Consider the following 17,147-nt stretch of genomic DNA (forward strand, 5'->3'; position numbering starts at 1 on the left):
TTTATTAATTGTTTATCTAAAAGATGTTCTTTCAGCCGAACAGAGATCCGCACAGCAGTCAGCCATGGGCACACTGTCCCGTCCCACGGACCGCCACGTATCTTTATACCCCTAGTTACGTATACAATATTTATCATTTTTCCCCAATACCATCTATTCTTATAGCTCGGTGTACTCTTAGTAATAACCAATCCAAAGGTGCCACCGTGGCCAAAGAAGATGGAGGAGAGGAGGAAGAAGAAGGAGGGTAGGACACACCCCAATTCCTCCATCTTACTCCTCTAAACCCCCCTGTACATAAATCCTAAACCTTGTGTCTCACTCTCTAATTAGCTAATCTTTTCACCATTCACCCGGTGAAGCCCTCATCCTTGTCGTCTCCTGTGTAGGGTTAAAGTCCAGCTACCAGACACTTCTGGCAACATTCCAGGAGTCCCGAGCCCCCCCAGGGTCTCGGTGGCTCAGCATCTCAGGACTGAGATCTTGAGATCCGACAAAACTGCGTTTTTTGAGCTGTCTGCGAAGGAGCAGTAAGGGGAGAGGTGTCCCAAGCAGAGTCCTAGAGCATGGGCTCCTTCAGTTTCCTGTTGAGAGTCTTAATTGCAGATCTTTGGTGATGCTGGGAGATGGAGATTTGTTTTTGCAAATCTCCCAGGAGAGTGGTGGCTGACAGGGAAGAAAATGTCTAGAGTCAGACTGAGCGAACATTTAGTGTTTTACCAATGTTTGCATTTCATAGTGGTGGTGAAATACTCCTCATTTTTTTTCTCTTGTAGGCACTGCATCATCGAATCCTAGCAGATTATCAGCAGTTACAACAGTGTGACACCAGAGCTGCAGGGCCAAGGTAACTGCTGAGCCTGCCTCAAGGCTTTTCTAAAGCAAAGGACATCAGAGTGTAGACTCTGCAGAAGTGTTTGCATGCCCTAATTTTCCTTTGCTTTCTCCTTCACAGGGTAGCCCCAGCTACTCTGAAATGAAGAGCAGGTGCCTGTACCTCCACAACAAGCTGGCCCATATTCAGAGCCGCATTTCTGAATTTGACCAGCTGTATGTGGAGTACTGGCACCAGACAACTGCTTCAGCCTCCTGAAATTTGCAAACCCTGGATTTTTTATTTCAACTAGAAGATTAGGTTTTTAGGAATTTTTAAGTTAGTATTGTACAGTAGGCTCCTTTAGCACTGAGCAGTAGGTTATTTGTTAAAAGCGTAGAGTTAGTTCAAAGAAGTTTAGTAAGTTTAAGAAGTTGAAAGATGATAGTGTTGAACATTAACAATAAAGAAATCTCACTGTTTGTAATTCTTTCTCCTGTTGTTGCTTGTATTATATTTGGAGTGGGTTTCTCCTGGTCAATTCTGTTCCTCAAGTCTTAAGTTTGTCCACTGAAATAAATTCATCAGTACAGGGTGGAAACCCACTACCTCTACTGTGAAGTTGTGCTCCTTTTAGGAAAAGATTGTGGCAGATGGAAATTGTTTAGGATGTGTGTTTTTGGACCTTTCTTGTTGTGGCAAACTCTTTGCCTGAGTGGTCAAAGGCATTGAAGTTTGGACAAACCCCTCTCCAAATGACCTTGTTCTGGAGGGTTACAGAGGAGTGCACATGGGCTGCTCTAAGGTGTCAGCTGAAGGAACTCTCAGGACTGCTTGTAAATCATGGCCTCCCCTTGTCAGTGAGCTAAGGAATATCCAGATCTTTTACAAGAGTTTAGTAAACACGTGGATAAGTGTTGGAGGCAAGTTACTTCAATCAGTTTTAAAGAGAAATTGGGTTCAAGAGTCTCCTAAGGGATGTCTATGAGTTTTGTACTTTTCTCCAAACTACTCTGTCACAACTCATCTTTCTAGAGATATAAGAATGTTAATTTCTGCACAGACTTATGGGGACTTTGAAGTCTAGACCCTTTCCTAAGTTTCTTGTCAGGAATATATTCAGCTGACAGCATAGAGGCGTGGCCAGCAATGCCAGAATCTGCTTTTGGGAGAAATGAAAATGACTGAGGGAGGATAACATTTGGGAACACTCAAGTTGGGCCTTCTTCCTTGGAGAGTATTCTACAAATTCCTGAATCCTCTCTGTGCCAATTATGTTGAGTCCCCATTCCTGAGAATTCTTGGGCATTTTTTGATTGAACAGCTGAGCCATTTCTGCCCTTCTGTTCTCCTTCAAGTGAAGTTCAACAAATTGTCACCTCTTAAACCCTGAAATTTGCGTTCATTTTTGCCTGGGTCAGCTCTGCATTGCAGCAGCCCCAGGAACGCTGCCATGGGGGGCATGGGGTGAATTGTGCTGGGGAGCCTCCCCTCGGCCTGGGGGCTGCTGCTGGTTGACAGAGCGTGCAGGAGTGCTGCTGATGAGGGTGGGCTGAGACAGATGTTTTACAAGCACATCCTTATTCTGAGTCACATTTTCACTCTTCCTGTAAGCTGCCTTTAGGATGCATAATGTCCACATACTTATTAGGCCTGTGTATTTTTGGCTGTCATTTTGGTGCAGACTCCTTTAAAAACCAAATCAAAATTAAAAAAGTCATTACTCCAAACAGGAAAGAATCAAAAAGCACAACACCTTTAAGTGTAAAAAGACTTTAATTTTACAATAAAAAGCCATCAATCCAATAAATTATAGTTTCTGGAAAGCTGCTTGTTATGCCTGTCAAAAATTATGATATGAACTCATGAGGCTCTGTGTGACTTGGATCTAACTCTGCAAGTTCATAAGGGGGAACAAAGCAGCAGCATCCCTGAGGACCACAAGGATGCTTGAGACCCCTGGGAGTGGGGCAGGGCACAGTGTCCTTGGCAGAGGAACACGATGGGGACTGGCACCTGATGGCTTCACCAGAAGCCTGTCACCACTCTGTCCCATGCCAGCTCACAGCTGGGATAACTTGTGCTGCAAAAGAGGTCTGAGCACCCCAGATTGCAGCGCTGCTAGTGAGGCTGCACCCATTCTTGGGGTAGTCCTCACCTGCTGCTGCAGGCGAGAAGATTTTGGGTTAGGAAAAAGCAGAACTCATCAGGTTAACGAATAAAAAGATGTCCCAGTCTTTAGAAAGTCTCTGTTTATGAACTGGAGTATCCTTGGTCTCCAAAAGGATGGGCATGTCATGGCCCAGGCTTGTCCAGCTGATTTCTCCTGTTAACTGAGCATGGCTGAACATACAAAGGAATGTAGGTAGTTGTTGATTTGCATTTACAGACTATAGACAGCCCCCCCAGTCTTTATCCTTTTGAGCAAACAATAGTGGGAATTTCATGTCTTCAGCTTGGAGTTCCCAGGTGAATCTCCAGGTCACATGGAAAATCTTTCAGGTTAAAAACCCTACAGCAGTCTTCACCCTGACAGCCAGAAAAGTCAGAATCAGGGCTGGCTTTCCTCTGATGACATCTGCATCCCTGACACACAAAGGACTTGACTAGCAACATGCACACGATGCAGATGTATAGAATGGTATTCTTGTTGGCCTCGGCCATTGTCTTCAGCTGTTCTTGAACAAGAGTGGAGCAAACTGAGAAGAGGGATGGATCTCAATACTGGAAGACTGGGTGTTTTTCCTCACCACTTGACCTGAACCTCCTCCTCCTCTCCAAATGTGACAGCCACATATACAGGCTAAGAATGGCTTCATGATACTTAATAAGATCATGTTTTCAAAATAGCCATTTTCATATTAATAACATTGATTGCAAAATACATGCAGTAAAACAATTCTGTGAGGACATCACTTTACTGAAAAGTCAGAAGTACTGACCCAGAGAGGAAGAGCAACTGCAAACCTTTTAAAAATAAAGCTTTGATCAGAATTCAACCTTCCACCCCAAATTACCCTCTGTACTTGGGTGAAGTGTTGCTGCCTTAGGTGTTTGCCTTCTCTATCTTCAACCTGAGGCTTCTGGAGCAGGCCTGGACTGGCTGATACGTCTGTCTTTGTATTGACACCAGTTTTTGTAGTATTTTCTAGGAGACGCTGGGGACTTACAATGACAGCAAATACTGTGCTACTTGCTCTCCACCAGCAGAGCTTCCCCTAATATCACTGCAGTGAAGTGGGCACAAACGATCTCAGGTAACTCATGATGGCTGAATATCATGTCACAACCCTGGAAAGAAGAAGCCATCTACAGCAAAGTTAGTGCCAATCCTCTGCATAATTTCTAATTATCCACCCATCCATCCCTTTCCACAGTAAATTTCTTGCAGTTCTGCACTTGCAACAAGATAGCAAAAATCTCACCAGACAAGCTTTTAGGAAAAAGATGAGCAGGTTGCCACAGATTTACAGCAGTGTCAGTGAAGATGGGATGAGTCTTAATAGTGTCCTTGTTGCCTCCTGTTTTCAGAACCACTGGAAAAGTCTGACAGGTAACAAAAAAATGCAGGGAGCCTACATATACTTACCTATAAAAAAGTACTCTCATGTCGGGACTCAGTATGTCCCTCTGGGTGTCCAGAGTTGCCAAGGACCCCGTCAGGGGGCTCGAAGACCCTGGCATGCTGCCCAGAACACCTGGGGATTTGATTTTGACCCTTGGAGAAAGTTTTCAGCTTTGTATGAGGACATGAAAGTCACAGAGGTTTGAATAGTGTTATAACAAAATAATCACAGGGTGAAAATGTAGATTTTAGGATTTTTGGTATGGGGGTTATGGGGACAAGATGGAGGAACTTGGGCGTGTCCAGCCTTTCTCCTTCTTCTTCTTGTTCTCCATTTTCTGCAGTGATGTTGGCACTTTGGGATTAGTTTAGAGTAGAAGTGCACTGTCTAACACAGGTGATGGGTATTGGGAATTAAGAGTAAATATGTGATACGTATTTTGTAGTATAAAAAGACAACACTGCCTCAGGACTGGTCAGAGTGCTTGTGGCTGCCCTGCTGAGCAGATCTCGGTTGGGCAGAAAGAAAATTTTATAGATAAGAATTAATAAACAACCTCAAGACCGAAAAGTGAAGAGTCCAGACTCGTTCTTCAGTTACGCGGGCGAAAGCAGAGGCATCCTGCACATCTTGGGGCAGGGATTATCAACAGCAACCCGAGACCCTCACAGAGCCTGGGTGGGGAACAAGCTGGATCAATGCTGGACCCAAGACTGGTGATCCTCTCGTATTTGATCTCCCCTTCCTTTTTATCTTTCTTCCCTCTTTCTTCAATGCTTCATAAACCATACCCTTCCTCCCAGATTCTCCCCCTGCTGCCTGAACACACTCTGGCTTTTGAGACACTGCCTGCAGCTTCCATCAGTGCTCAGTGCTGCTCTTGTGGCTCAGTGGGTGCTCCCTTGAGGTTCTGGGTGTCCAAAGTGAGGCTGTGGCTCTAACCAGCCTGGTCTAGTGGAAAGTGTCTGTTGGGAATTTAGCTGCTAGAAAATGGAAAAGTACAAAACCATGACTAATAGAACCATCTGTGTTGATAGCATGTGCTTGAGGCTTAGCTGTAGTATAATAACAAACAGTGAAAGAGACATGAGAAACGAGAGATGTAACCCCTAAGGAATGAGGATGAGTTAATGCTATAGTTTAACCAATAGATTGCTTGGCTTACAGAATATTCATAATCTTATTATTTGCTGTATAAGTGTTTGATACTTTCTTCAATAAACTAGACCAGAAGGACCTGAGGGACTGGGACCGGGCCGGACCTGAGGGCCTGTGATGAACCAACTGGTGTCCTGGTCCCCTTCCTTCGACAAGTGTCCCTACCCATGACAGGAGTGTTGGGACAACAGGATCTTTAAGTCCTCTTGCAACTCAAGCCAGTCAGTATGGTTCTATGATTCCAATATGCTACAAAAAATATCACCAGTGTAACAGCCAAGTATGTTAATATAGATCCATAAGTAATCACATAAGACTGATAGGAGAATTTTTTTTTAATTTTGTATCAAAATTTTTACACATTCAATCCAAAAATGTGTAATTTAGTCAGGGTACATTAAAAGAAAAACATACAAGTGTTTCAGGACATGCCTAATAAAATAGTTATTATTTTTTTCTAACAGGTTGGTGTGGGGTTTTTTTTTGTTTTGTTTTGGTTTGGTTTTGTTTTTGTGTATTTTTTTTTTCAAATCAACACCACCATGGATTAAGAACAATAGCAAAGGTTTTCTGACTATCATGTGGAAAACCTTACTAGTGCAGAAAAGATTTTTTTTTGTCTCTATAAAGCTTAGTGCTAGTTTGCGACAAGAACACACATATATAGGATAGCAAAAATTAAGTCTAAAACTTAAGCCTAAATATATAATTTGAAATGCTATAGGTACTGCCTAGGGACATCCAAATTCACCACTGATCTCTTTCTTTCATTTGAGTGCTGCCAGTGCCAGGGGAGTTTGGGAGGCATTGGAACCAGTGGAAGCATTCCCAAAACATTCTATTTTTCAAAAACCACTTCCTTAAATAACCTTTTTTTTTCCAATTGGTTCCTGGTTTTTACTTTATACCATAGTATAAGGTGGGGGTTTATATCAAAGCAGTTTTTACTTTATGCCATACACAGTTTTAAATAAATACCAAATTCAGTACTTCCCTAATTCCTGACTATCTGTGATGGATACAGTCCTAAAGCCCCCACTAAAACCAGCTAAGAATAGCAACTCACAAAGCATCATTATCTACTTACAGTCATGTTTCCAAATGCTAAAACAGGTTTAAAAATAGCTCTAAGGTACATACTTTTCCACAGAAAATCATCTTTCAGAATGAAAGTAAGAATGTCTAGTAAGATTTCTTCTAAGACTTAAAATTTATCAGATGGTGTATGTCTGCAAGTACAACACAACTGCACCTGATACAGGCAGCATTATGGGGATACACAGTAAAATGGAAACTTGGTTTATTGTCTGAACAGTAGTAAGCATTAATCTCTGAATCTCTGAATAAATACTAAATATTTTATACTGCCTAACTTGTCTGTATAAAACCTGTGGCTATCACTGTCTAAAATGCATAATAGCAAAATAATTCTCTGGTTTGGATATAAAGTGTTCATATTTCCACTAAGCCTATTTTTAAATATCTATAAAACATTTACAGATATTAAAACCAGTACTTTCTTATGTGTTATCTACACAGAAATCATTGGCAACAGACTAATTCCTAGTGAAAAAACTGGGAAAGCTTTCAAAATATTAAAAATGCAGGACTACATGAAACTTAGATTAACATTCACAGAGCTTTTGTGTCACTTTTGCACAGGTTGTCAGTATACAGCACTTAATCCCTACTTTTGATAATTGAGCTGACTTCTGGTAGAAGCACCCAAGGATGCTATCAGACATCTAGACAAGCTGTAGTTTAACTGTATGCACAAATTTTTTCATTACTTTAGGCTTCAAAGAACTTACAGTTTTATTAATATCTATCCAGTAATTTTATTTTTGCTTAAATTTTTAATAACTATATAACTATAAAAACTACTTTTTCAGGTGTAAGTTCCATACATATTACTTTCCTACTAATTTTTTTTTTAATAATTTCAGTTTTCTTTCATGATCCTGAAAAAGCACTATCATTTTCTAGATTTTAGGCTCCCTATATGCAAAATGTATATAAGTTTATTCATCTTTTAAATAACTTTAGGATGTGCAGATGCAGGGTTTTTTTTTTTTTTAAAAATCATTCTTGCCTAAAAGGAGCCTTGGAATTTTGAGTCTGCAGCAGCCAGCTGAATCATAAACTCTTTTTTATTTTGTGTGTATAGAAAAATAGGGAAGGAAACACCCTCTCAAGTTCTGCAAAGTATCACCAAAAAAAAATCTCTATGACTCTAGAATGGAATTTGAAAAGAACAATTTATCTAGAAAATGGTATTGAAAAATATAACAATTCTTATACCTTAAAAAAAAAAGATTCAGCTCCAGTAATTTGTTTTTACACCTTCTCATAGATGTAGTTTCCAGATACATTTGATGTGGTAGAAATGCCACAGTCTCAGGCTACATACCACATTACAAAGGCAGATGAAAAGCCAAAATTGAAAGAACAAGAATGATAATGAGGTGCTTAGTTCCTTGATTAGATTTTGCTTCTAGAAAAGCACCTATGCTCAGGAAAAGTCAGCAGCATGACAAGTTGTTTTGGTCAAGAAAATGATAAATAGCATCTGCAAGGATCATGCCAGTCATAATGTTCTGGGTTTTTCTCTTGTGTCAGAAAGGATCCACAGCTAGGTTTGTCTCACACGGTGTAGCTTACGAGCACACGATGACAACTAAACTTGAACTGAGTCCCTGCTGGGGAGGTTTGAGCTCCAAGTCCCACCACAAAAGCCAACATCCCAAATCTGTGAGGGTCGCCCCTGTCATGGCCAGCATATCTAACATTTATTGTGGTGACTATGATTACTAGACACACTTTTCCCAAAAAAGCCACTACTACTAGTGGGTTTTTCTGCTCAAACCCCAAGAAAGGCTGTTGACCCCGCTGCCTTTCTTCCCTGTCCATCAGTACCATACAGATATGCTCTGAGCATACATAGTTTTCCCTCTCTTTATTCCTCATGGGGAAAAATACAATATGGCCAGACTAACAAAGGTGTTCTGCAGATTGTGAAAACAGGTTTTCTTCTCCTACCTACTGGCAGGAAAAATTATGTCATTCTTTAGATATTTGGAGGCACTAGAGAATACCGTGATGCATAGGCATTCCTCTGGAATTAAAATATGTACTCATAGGGTTGTAACAGAACTACAGGCTTTCTCTGGAGTAATAAATTAACAGTAACTACAATGCTTCTTAAGCCTACCTGTTATATTGTGAACTAACAAATGCTGCAGAAAAGTTTTGCATCCTGAAGTATAATGAAGAACTTATGACCTGGCTTTTCAGCTTCCCTGCACTGCTACTGTACTCCTATGCTTCTATGACACACAGATTTACAAAACCAGTCAGATTCAGTTTAGCAGCCACAAATAACCATGAAAAACAATAAAATAAACAAAAAGGAAATTAGAAAGGGGAGCAGATGCCAGTCACGGCACTGTCCTGTAATACATTTAATCCCCATGAATATGAAGTCATTGTGCTTAAAATTAATCTTCAACATACATTTCTCAATGCTTCAAGGTAAAAATTAGAGTGATTTGTTAGTGAAACAAAGAATGTCTGTAATTTCCAGAGGAGGTGAGCATCAGGTTTCACTCTTGACATGGTTTTTTTGTTCAGTATAATCCCCAATCTGAAATTTTGCAGTTGAAATGTACTTTGTATGCACTCAGTCTCTTTACATTACTGTGCAGTGGCATTTCTGGGAGTGGATATAGTTCCTGTAATCAGCAAGCTGCTTCAGGTACAAGTTTGAAGGCCATCGGTGCATCTCAACAAAATTGCGCTCTTCCACTAGAAAAAGAAATAAAGGAATTAAATGTAATATAGCAGCAGAGAGCACATATGCACAGGCTATAAAAAGTATTTTAAAATAGATACAAAAACCATTAAAGATATAAATACAACTACAAAAGTAAAGGTGAGTGCTGCCTGTTTTGCTTTGAGCTCTACTATGGCACAGCGGTAAGAGTTATTACACAATGTTTTCTTATTTTTAAGTTAGTAATAAAAAAGTTTTTTTGAAAAAATGAATACAATACTTATTAAGGAGAACAGAGAGATATTCCTAAAGATGAGTATACTTTTTTCTTAGAGAACAGTCATATGTAGTATGCAAGGATTTTTTTTATACTGCAGAACTATAAAGCAGGGTATATCAATTCCTGTGCAGGTAGTTTGTTGTCGGATCTCAAGATCTCAGTCCTGAGATGCTGAGCCTCCGAGACCACCTTGGGGGGCTCGGGAGTCCTGGAATGTTGCCAGAAGTGTCTGGTAGCTGGACTTTGACCCTACACAGGAAACGACAAGGATGAGGGCTTCACCGGGGTGAATGGTGAAGGGATTAGTTAATTAGAGGGTGAGACACAGGGTTTAGGATTTATGTACAGGGGGGTTTAGAGGAGTAAGATGGAGGAATTGGGGTGTGTCCTGTCCTCCTTCTTCTTCCTCTTCTCCTCCATCTTCTTTGGCCACGGTGGCACTTTTGGATTGGTTATTACTGAGAGTACACCGAGTTATAAGAATAGATGGTATTGGGGAAAAATGATAAATATTGTATACGTAACAAAGGGTATAAAGATACGTGGCTGCCCGGGAGGGCAGACAGTGTGCCCATGGCTGACTGCTGAGCAGATCTTTGTTCGGCTGAAAGAACATCTTTTAGATAAACAATTAATAAACATAAAAACCGAAAGAAGAACTGAAGCCTCTTCTCGTCCTTCGATACACGGGCTGCCCCAAGGCCACCCCGGGCCTTCTCAGGCCCCTCAAACAGCCGAGATAAACCAGACAGTTTGTCTCAAGATCAGTACAGAAAGCAAGGTGAGGAGTGCAGCTAAGAATCCAGCAAGACATTAATCTCTTAATGCATACAGTTTTTAATCACTGACATAAAGTCTTTTACCCATATTATGTAGATTACTCTTCTCTGCATTTGCAGAAAGATGCATTTTCATCCCCCTAACCCCAGATATTCCAGAGTCAGCTTGCATCCATTGCTCCTTGAGGGCCTCAGATGAAGGCAGAGAGTTTACAGCTGGGAGAGCCTGAGGGCAGGCAAACTGCCCTCACCTGGGCACAAGGTAGGGCTGCAATCCTCAGGGGAATATCCTGCTAATCAAATCTGATTTCCTCTATGGCAAGGTAACCCACCTAACCGATCAAGGGAAGCCAGTTGATGTAAAGTTTTTGCAGGTCAGTAAAGCTTTTGGTACTGTTTCTCACCAAAACTGGATCTTTCTTGACAAAATGTCCAGCCCAGAGCTGGATAACCACATCATGTGAAGGGTGAGCAGCTGGCTCACAGGTCAGGCACAAAGGGTTACAGTGACTGGTGGGACATCAGACTGGGGACCTGTCAGTAGTGGGGTTCCAAAGGCCTCCATCCTTGGCCCTGTGCTCTCCAACATCTTCATAAGTGCCCCAGATGGAAGACTTATGGAAAGGACACTGACCAAGTTTGCAGATGCTACAAATCTGGGAGGAGCTGCTGACTCCCAAAGGCAGGGAGGCCCTTCGGAGAGGCCTCAGTGAGTTAGAAGACTGGGTGATCACCAACCATAGGATGTTCAAAAAGGGAAAGTGCTGGACTCTGCACCTGGGATGGGACAACCCTGGATGAATGGACAGACTGAGGAATGAGATGTTGGAGAGCAGTGCCCTGGAAAGGGATCTGGGGGTCCTGGTCGATGACGAGTCAGCAGTGTCCTGGCAGCCAGGAGGGACATTCCTGTCCTGGGGGCACCAGGCCCAGCATGGCCAGCCAGGCAAGGGAGGGGATTGTCTTGCTCTGCTGCCCACTGGGATGGCACTGCCTCAAGTCCGTGGCAGACTGGGGCACTACAGTGTAAAAATGACATTAAAACGATTAGAGAGTGTCCAAAGGAGGGCAGCAAAGAGCCTTGAGTGGAAGCTGTGTGAGGAGCATCTGAGGGCACTTGGTCTGTTCAGCCTGGAGGAGACTGAGGGGATACCTCAGTGGGGTTTGCAACTTCCCTGTGAGGGGAAGAACATGGGGCAGACAGGAAAAAGAGGGGCAGACACTCCAAGGGTATGGCCTGAAGTTTTGTTCAGACCTCCTTGGGGACGTTTAGGCTGGATTAGGTAAAGGTTCTTCCTCCAGTGTGTATTTCAGCATTGGCACAGGCTCCCCAGGGCAGTGGTCACAGCACCAGCCTGACAGAGTTCATGAAGCTTTTGGACAATGCTCCATGGTGTGACTCTTGGGGATGGCATTGTGCAAACGCAGGAGTTGCACTCAGTGAACCTTGTATGTTATTCCAACTCAGCTAATTCTGCATTTCTGTGAAGGTCTCGGGTCTTGGAAAGCCCTGGGAGAGCTGCTGCCTGCTGCTGTGTTGCTGTCCTGAACCTCGAGGTGATGAGGTGCCACAGGTCAAAGAGATGCACCCCTCATCAGGGTGAATGACAATCACACAGGCAATGAGCAAAAGATTCTAGTTACACTACCAGAAACAAATACAAATGCTTGGAAAAATAAATATCAGGTCCCTGGAAGAAGGTGGATTTATTTACTTGAATGGGCCATAATTTTTTAATTTTATAAGATCTGCTGGAGCATACTATAAAAATCCTACTTTCTTAAAGGAAGACCCTTTAAAAACCAGCACTTGAAGAGGTATCAAAAATGACCCATTAACTTGATTTAAATTAGCATGATAATATGAAGGGGTTGACATACAATGACCAAACTGGTCCAGCAAATTCAGTTATGGGTAGGAACAGGACCCATAAAAATGGTGATGCAATGCTGGCTGTGTCATGCTCTGTGCTGATCCCATGCCAGGGTGGTGAAACATCCTGCTGGAATATCCTAGAGAAACCCTAATTATTTTCTCATGCAAAAATGGTATTATCCTGAACATCACTTTTTATCTCAGCAAAACATAAAAACATTTGTCTTTTCAAAATGAACAGAAAAATACCTGAAAGTTCTTGAAATTCAGGCTTTTGACTGAAGATGAGGTAGTTAGTGGCAATAAAATGAAGAAGCCAAGTTGAAAGGCAATCAGAATTGTGAAACTGTGGGAAAAAAGAAGACAAAAAACCTCTTACTGCTATCATGTCTAAAATATAACCACATCTCACATGTCAAAATATTTCTGGTTTCCATTGTGAAGCAATTTACTAAATAAAGATTTGACTATAGAAGATAATGAAAGAAAAGTAATTTAATGGAAATACATAAACAGGTGAACACCCAAGAACAAATCAACAAAGTCCCTCTCCCAGGGGTAGAAATAAAACCCAGAGGTATCATGAATCTTGGAAATTTTGACATCTGCACAGAGACAGAACTTCACAGGAAGGAAGGAAGGAATGTGTCATGTTGGTTCTGTGGTCTCCTCTTTCTGCACTAAATCCTATTTGATTAAGGCAATATCCTTCAATCTAGTTTTTACTTTCCTCTTCTGTTTTCCAAACCTGTCTTTATTGTCTCTCTTTTTTAAGCATCTAATCTTTTCCTTCTTCTATGCATTTCTCTCAATATTCTATGCAGTTGGAACTCCTTTGTCACCTGCATACCACATAATTTTCTTTTTTGTCTAAAAGACGAGTGAGCGCATCTTTACTTGCCTAAAACCCACCTTTCCTGGAAGAAGCTGTAATTAAATTGAATTACTGCAGTGCGTCCATGATAAAAGGAATTCTACAGATGAGGGTGTGACTAGAGGGTCTGGAGCCTAAATCTTAAGGGGAGCAGCTGAAGGAGGTGGGGTTTTTATCCTGGAACAAAAAGAGGCTCTGGGAGACCTTATCACTCTCTACAACTCCCTGAAATGAAGCTGTGGACAGCTGGGGGGTCAGTCTCTGCTCCCAGATAAAAAGTGACAGGACAAGAGAAAATAGCCTCAGGTTGTGCCAGGAGGTTTAGGTTGAATAGCAGGAAAGCTTTCTTCATGGTGAAGGTTGACAAGCTCTGGAGCAGGCTTGGGCACAGTGGTAGAGGCAATTCTGTGATTCGGTAACTGCATAATCAGCAATTAAAGGCTGAAGGATTTCTTCTGGCCACCCTTGAGTTACCAGTTATCCTAATAAACAGATTTTACACCAACACGTTTCCTTGGGAACAGAAATTCCTCTTAATATTTTTAAAAATTTTAAAACAACTTATAGGAGTCAACATATATATTCTCATTTGATATACACACAGCAAGTACCTTAGCTTTCTTGAGCAAGCTAACAATACTGAGGCTTGTGGAAGCCAGTTCCCTGCTAGGCATGCTCTGGAGCTGCGTGATGATGTAAAGTTCACAAATATGCTGGAGTCTCATTACTTGGTACATCTCTGCACAGATCAGCAGAGACATCGCCTGGAGAATACTGGCTAAAAAACAAGAAGACACAAGTTACATGTATTTTACCTTTCTGACAAGATGATCAAAGCTACTTTTCACCAAGCTGAATTTTAAATACCTAACAACAAACACAATATCAGACTCCTGCGATCACCTTGTTTTATTTTTTTCATTATTATAAATTTTTTTTTCCTGTATCACCTTATTTTTCCAGATAAGCTTTTCAATTAAGAAGAAAAAATGTGTTTAGAACTTTTTGGCAGATGGGTATAAAGAACTGCTGTCAATATGGTGGATCTTGAAGGTGATGAGTCAAGTGCTGCTGATTTATTTAGAGTAACTCAGAAGGAATAAGTGTATTTAGCTAAGTTCTCTTTCAGAAAAGCACTTTTATGATGCAAGAAAATATAGTCAAAAGTCCAAAGACAAAAAAAAGAGCAATTTTTTTTTTTTTTAATATAGCACAGTAGTTGCATTTTTAAACTGATGAACAAGGAAATGTTAGGTGGAGGGAAAAGAGAAACATGGAATATCTAAGAATAAGGTAGAATAATTATTTCAAAATAAAACAAAAGCAAAAATACATGTCACAATATCATTTTTTCATTATATCATGATAAATCAGCTAAATTTAAATAATGTTTTAGATTTAGTATTCAGATTTTCTTCTCATAAGAAAGATAAAAATTGAGACGTAAAGAATATTTTAGCTCAATTTTTCTTGCCAAACACTCCTGTTGGCATATTTTTCTGGGTAGACATACACATAAGATAACCCTGTGTATAAATAAGATATTCCTGCAATTTAGCCTTGTTTATAATACACTCAGCTATATGTGTGTTCAAGAAATGACAACTTTTAAATTTAACACAGAATCCAGACTAGAAAGCAGTATTACTGTAATGTAAAAAAAAAAAAAAACAACAAATATTATAATGGATCAGAAATTAAATTGAAACTTCTTTGAGTCTTGTGATGTGAGCACAAAGCAAATAAATAATTTTTTTAGAAATATTTTTTCTATTTTACTTCTATAGGACGGATTTCTTTTTTTATTGCACAATACAAAAATGTTATTTTTCTTGAGACATTGCACATTCAAATATTGGTATTTTTCAATCAAATACGCGCTGCTACATTACTCTCTATCCATGCCCTGCTGTGAAAAAATGAGTTACAGATATAGAACTGTATTTTACAGTTTCCTTACCTGGGCAGCAGGAGTCAGTGTAAAGGTACTCTAGGAAGGACAGGAAAGTGTCTTTGGAAACCCCATACACTGGAACCTGAACGCTATTTGCTTCTAGATAATTACCATTAAACATTGCTGCCATAACCTCACAGCGAGCCACCAGAACTGCCCTGTGGGCTGGAACAGTTGCACCTGCAGGATGCAAGACAAAAATCAATATACAATGATTTTATATAACACAGAAAGATCTTCAGTTTAAAGTTCATGTCTTCTTAGGAGGTCTTCACCCCACTGAACATGATTTAAGTGTTGAAAGTTGACAATTACTAACAACTCAGTCACTCCATACTAGTTAGGATGAATAATGCATAGTAAAATAAAACAAAATCAACAAGCAAAGAATTATTTAAGCCAAAATGCAATAGACTAAACCAACAGAGAATAGACAAAATAGAATAAATCTGTCCACACAAACTGGACCTCCAGCCCATTTCATAAATATGCAGTGTTTTGAATTGTTATGCAAATGGTTAATGGTTGGATTTGATGATCTTAGGGGTCTTTTCCAACCTGAATGATTCTATGAAGAGTCGTTTATGTGCACCAGTAACCCTGCTGGTAAATGATATTGTATAGAATGACCATACAAAGCAGAGAAAAGCAAATTTTTCCAGATGAAATTCCACTAAGTTCAGTAAGTATAAATTTAACTAGATTAAATACTGTGCCTAAGTGAATTTCCTGAATGGTTGTCTTATGAAAAAATCACTGACGATATTTTCCCAGAAATTTATTCATTTTCTATTATTTACAAGTGAACCCTTTGCCTTCCTTCAGCCTTTGGAAGATGTGGAGAGGCCAAAAGCCCAGGATGGCAGAGGCCTTTTGGGCTGCAGAGTCCAGCTCAGTGTGCAACAAGCGCCAAGCAAGTGCCAGTCAGGACAGCAACCAAACCCAAAATGAGCATTTAGAGTTGGATGTAAATGTTTTAATCAAAGTTATAATAAACAGATCAACTCACATGCAATATACTGCACACACTTACAAAGAAGTTACTGTTTCAAGTATGTCTTTAATCATAACATTGACACCTGAGTAATTTTTTGAAACCTTCTGGCATTTTTTTGTCTTTTGTTCTGTTTCTACCTCCTGTACTTCCACTTTCAAAATGTCTAAGCTTCATGTTATATGTCCTATATGTGCTTGTGAATGGATACTCATCTACTAATTAAGATGTTCAATCACGTTCTGTGTCTCTACACAGACACAATGGGCTCCAGTTTTTCCTGGCTTCCATACTTCTGTAAGCTAGAAAACTCAAAGCAATGCTAAGTATCCAAGGAATTGCTCAAAACCTTACAAATCTGTTTGTCTGGTTAAGATTAGGGCCTTCAATTTCTCTTAGTAGTTATATAAATTTGATACAATTGCTCTGATTGATGAATTTGAGAAAAAAAATTGGAAGATGTATCAATTATTAGGAAAAACAGTTCACATTTTATTAGTGGATAAGCATGCTTTTTAAAAATACTCCTCAACCCAGATATTTGGGGTTTATTTCTGTAAAAGATATAGTGTTGTGTGGGAATCTATAAAATTGGAGGGTTTTGGGAAAGCTGCAAAAGGCTGCAAAAGGAGTCAGGTTCCCACAAAGACTCTCTCAGGAGTGGGACACTGAGGTGAATTGTTCATGTCATTGAGGTCAAAATCAGTATTTTCCTCTCCTTTACAATGATATTTTTGTGCAGTCTTTTCTGTGTGTTAAACAGAACATCTAGAGTCTCCTTGACCTGTGCTTATATTTGAGGAGCTAATGCTTCATATCTGTCCCTGAAATATACATCTGAAAATAATTATCGAATTCTAGACGGTCATTTCTGCAAGAAGGGTGAGTATGGACAAAGAAACAGTGTTAGCTTTTAAAAACCATCTCATTCTTATTCTTACAAAAGCATGCAACACATTTCTCACACTGCATCTTTCGTTGTAACAATGAACATATTTAATTTCCAGACAAAACATTGAATCCTGACACTGCAGCACATTTGGAGTAAAACAAAACAGAATAAAATAGAATAAAAAATAA

At 40.1% G+C, this 17,147-nt stretch overlaps 1 protein-coding gene across 1 annotated transcript in view; it reads right to left on the reverse strand.

The window, feature by feature from the left end:
* Positions 1 to 5,855: 5,855 nt before the first annotated feature.
* Positions 5,856 to 17,147, reverse strand: part of RHOBTB3 (Rho related BTB domain containing 3) — a 28,447-nt gene continuing 17,155 nt past the window's right edge. Inside the window, exons 9-12 of the mRNA XM_064735856.1 lie at positions 15,080 to 15,253; positions 13,731 to 13,897; positions 12,495 to 12,591; positions 5,856 to 9,342 (exon numbers count right to left, since the gene is read on the reverse strand). Coding sequence (XP_064591926.1) covers positions 9,227 to 9,342; positions 12,495 to 12,591; positions 13,731 to 13,897; positions 15,080 to 15,253 — 554 coding nt within the window. The 3' untranslated portion in view covers positions 5,856 to 9,226. The remainder of the gene's footprint in view (positions 9,343 to 12,494; positions 12,592 to 13,730; positions 13,898 to 15,079; positions 15,254 to 17,147) is intronic.

The sequence above is a fragment of the Zonotrichia leucophrys genome, chromosome Z (genome assembly GCF_028769735.1).
Source record: "Zonotrichia leucophrys gambelii isolate GWCS_2022_RI chromosome Z, RI_Zleu_2.0, whole genome shotgun sequence".
Classification (NCBI taxonomy): domain Eukaryota; kingdom Metazoa; phylum Chordata; class Aves; order Passeriformes; family Passerellidae; genus Zonotrichia; species Zonotrichia leucophrys.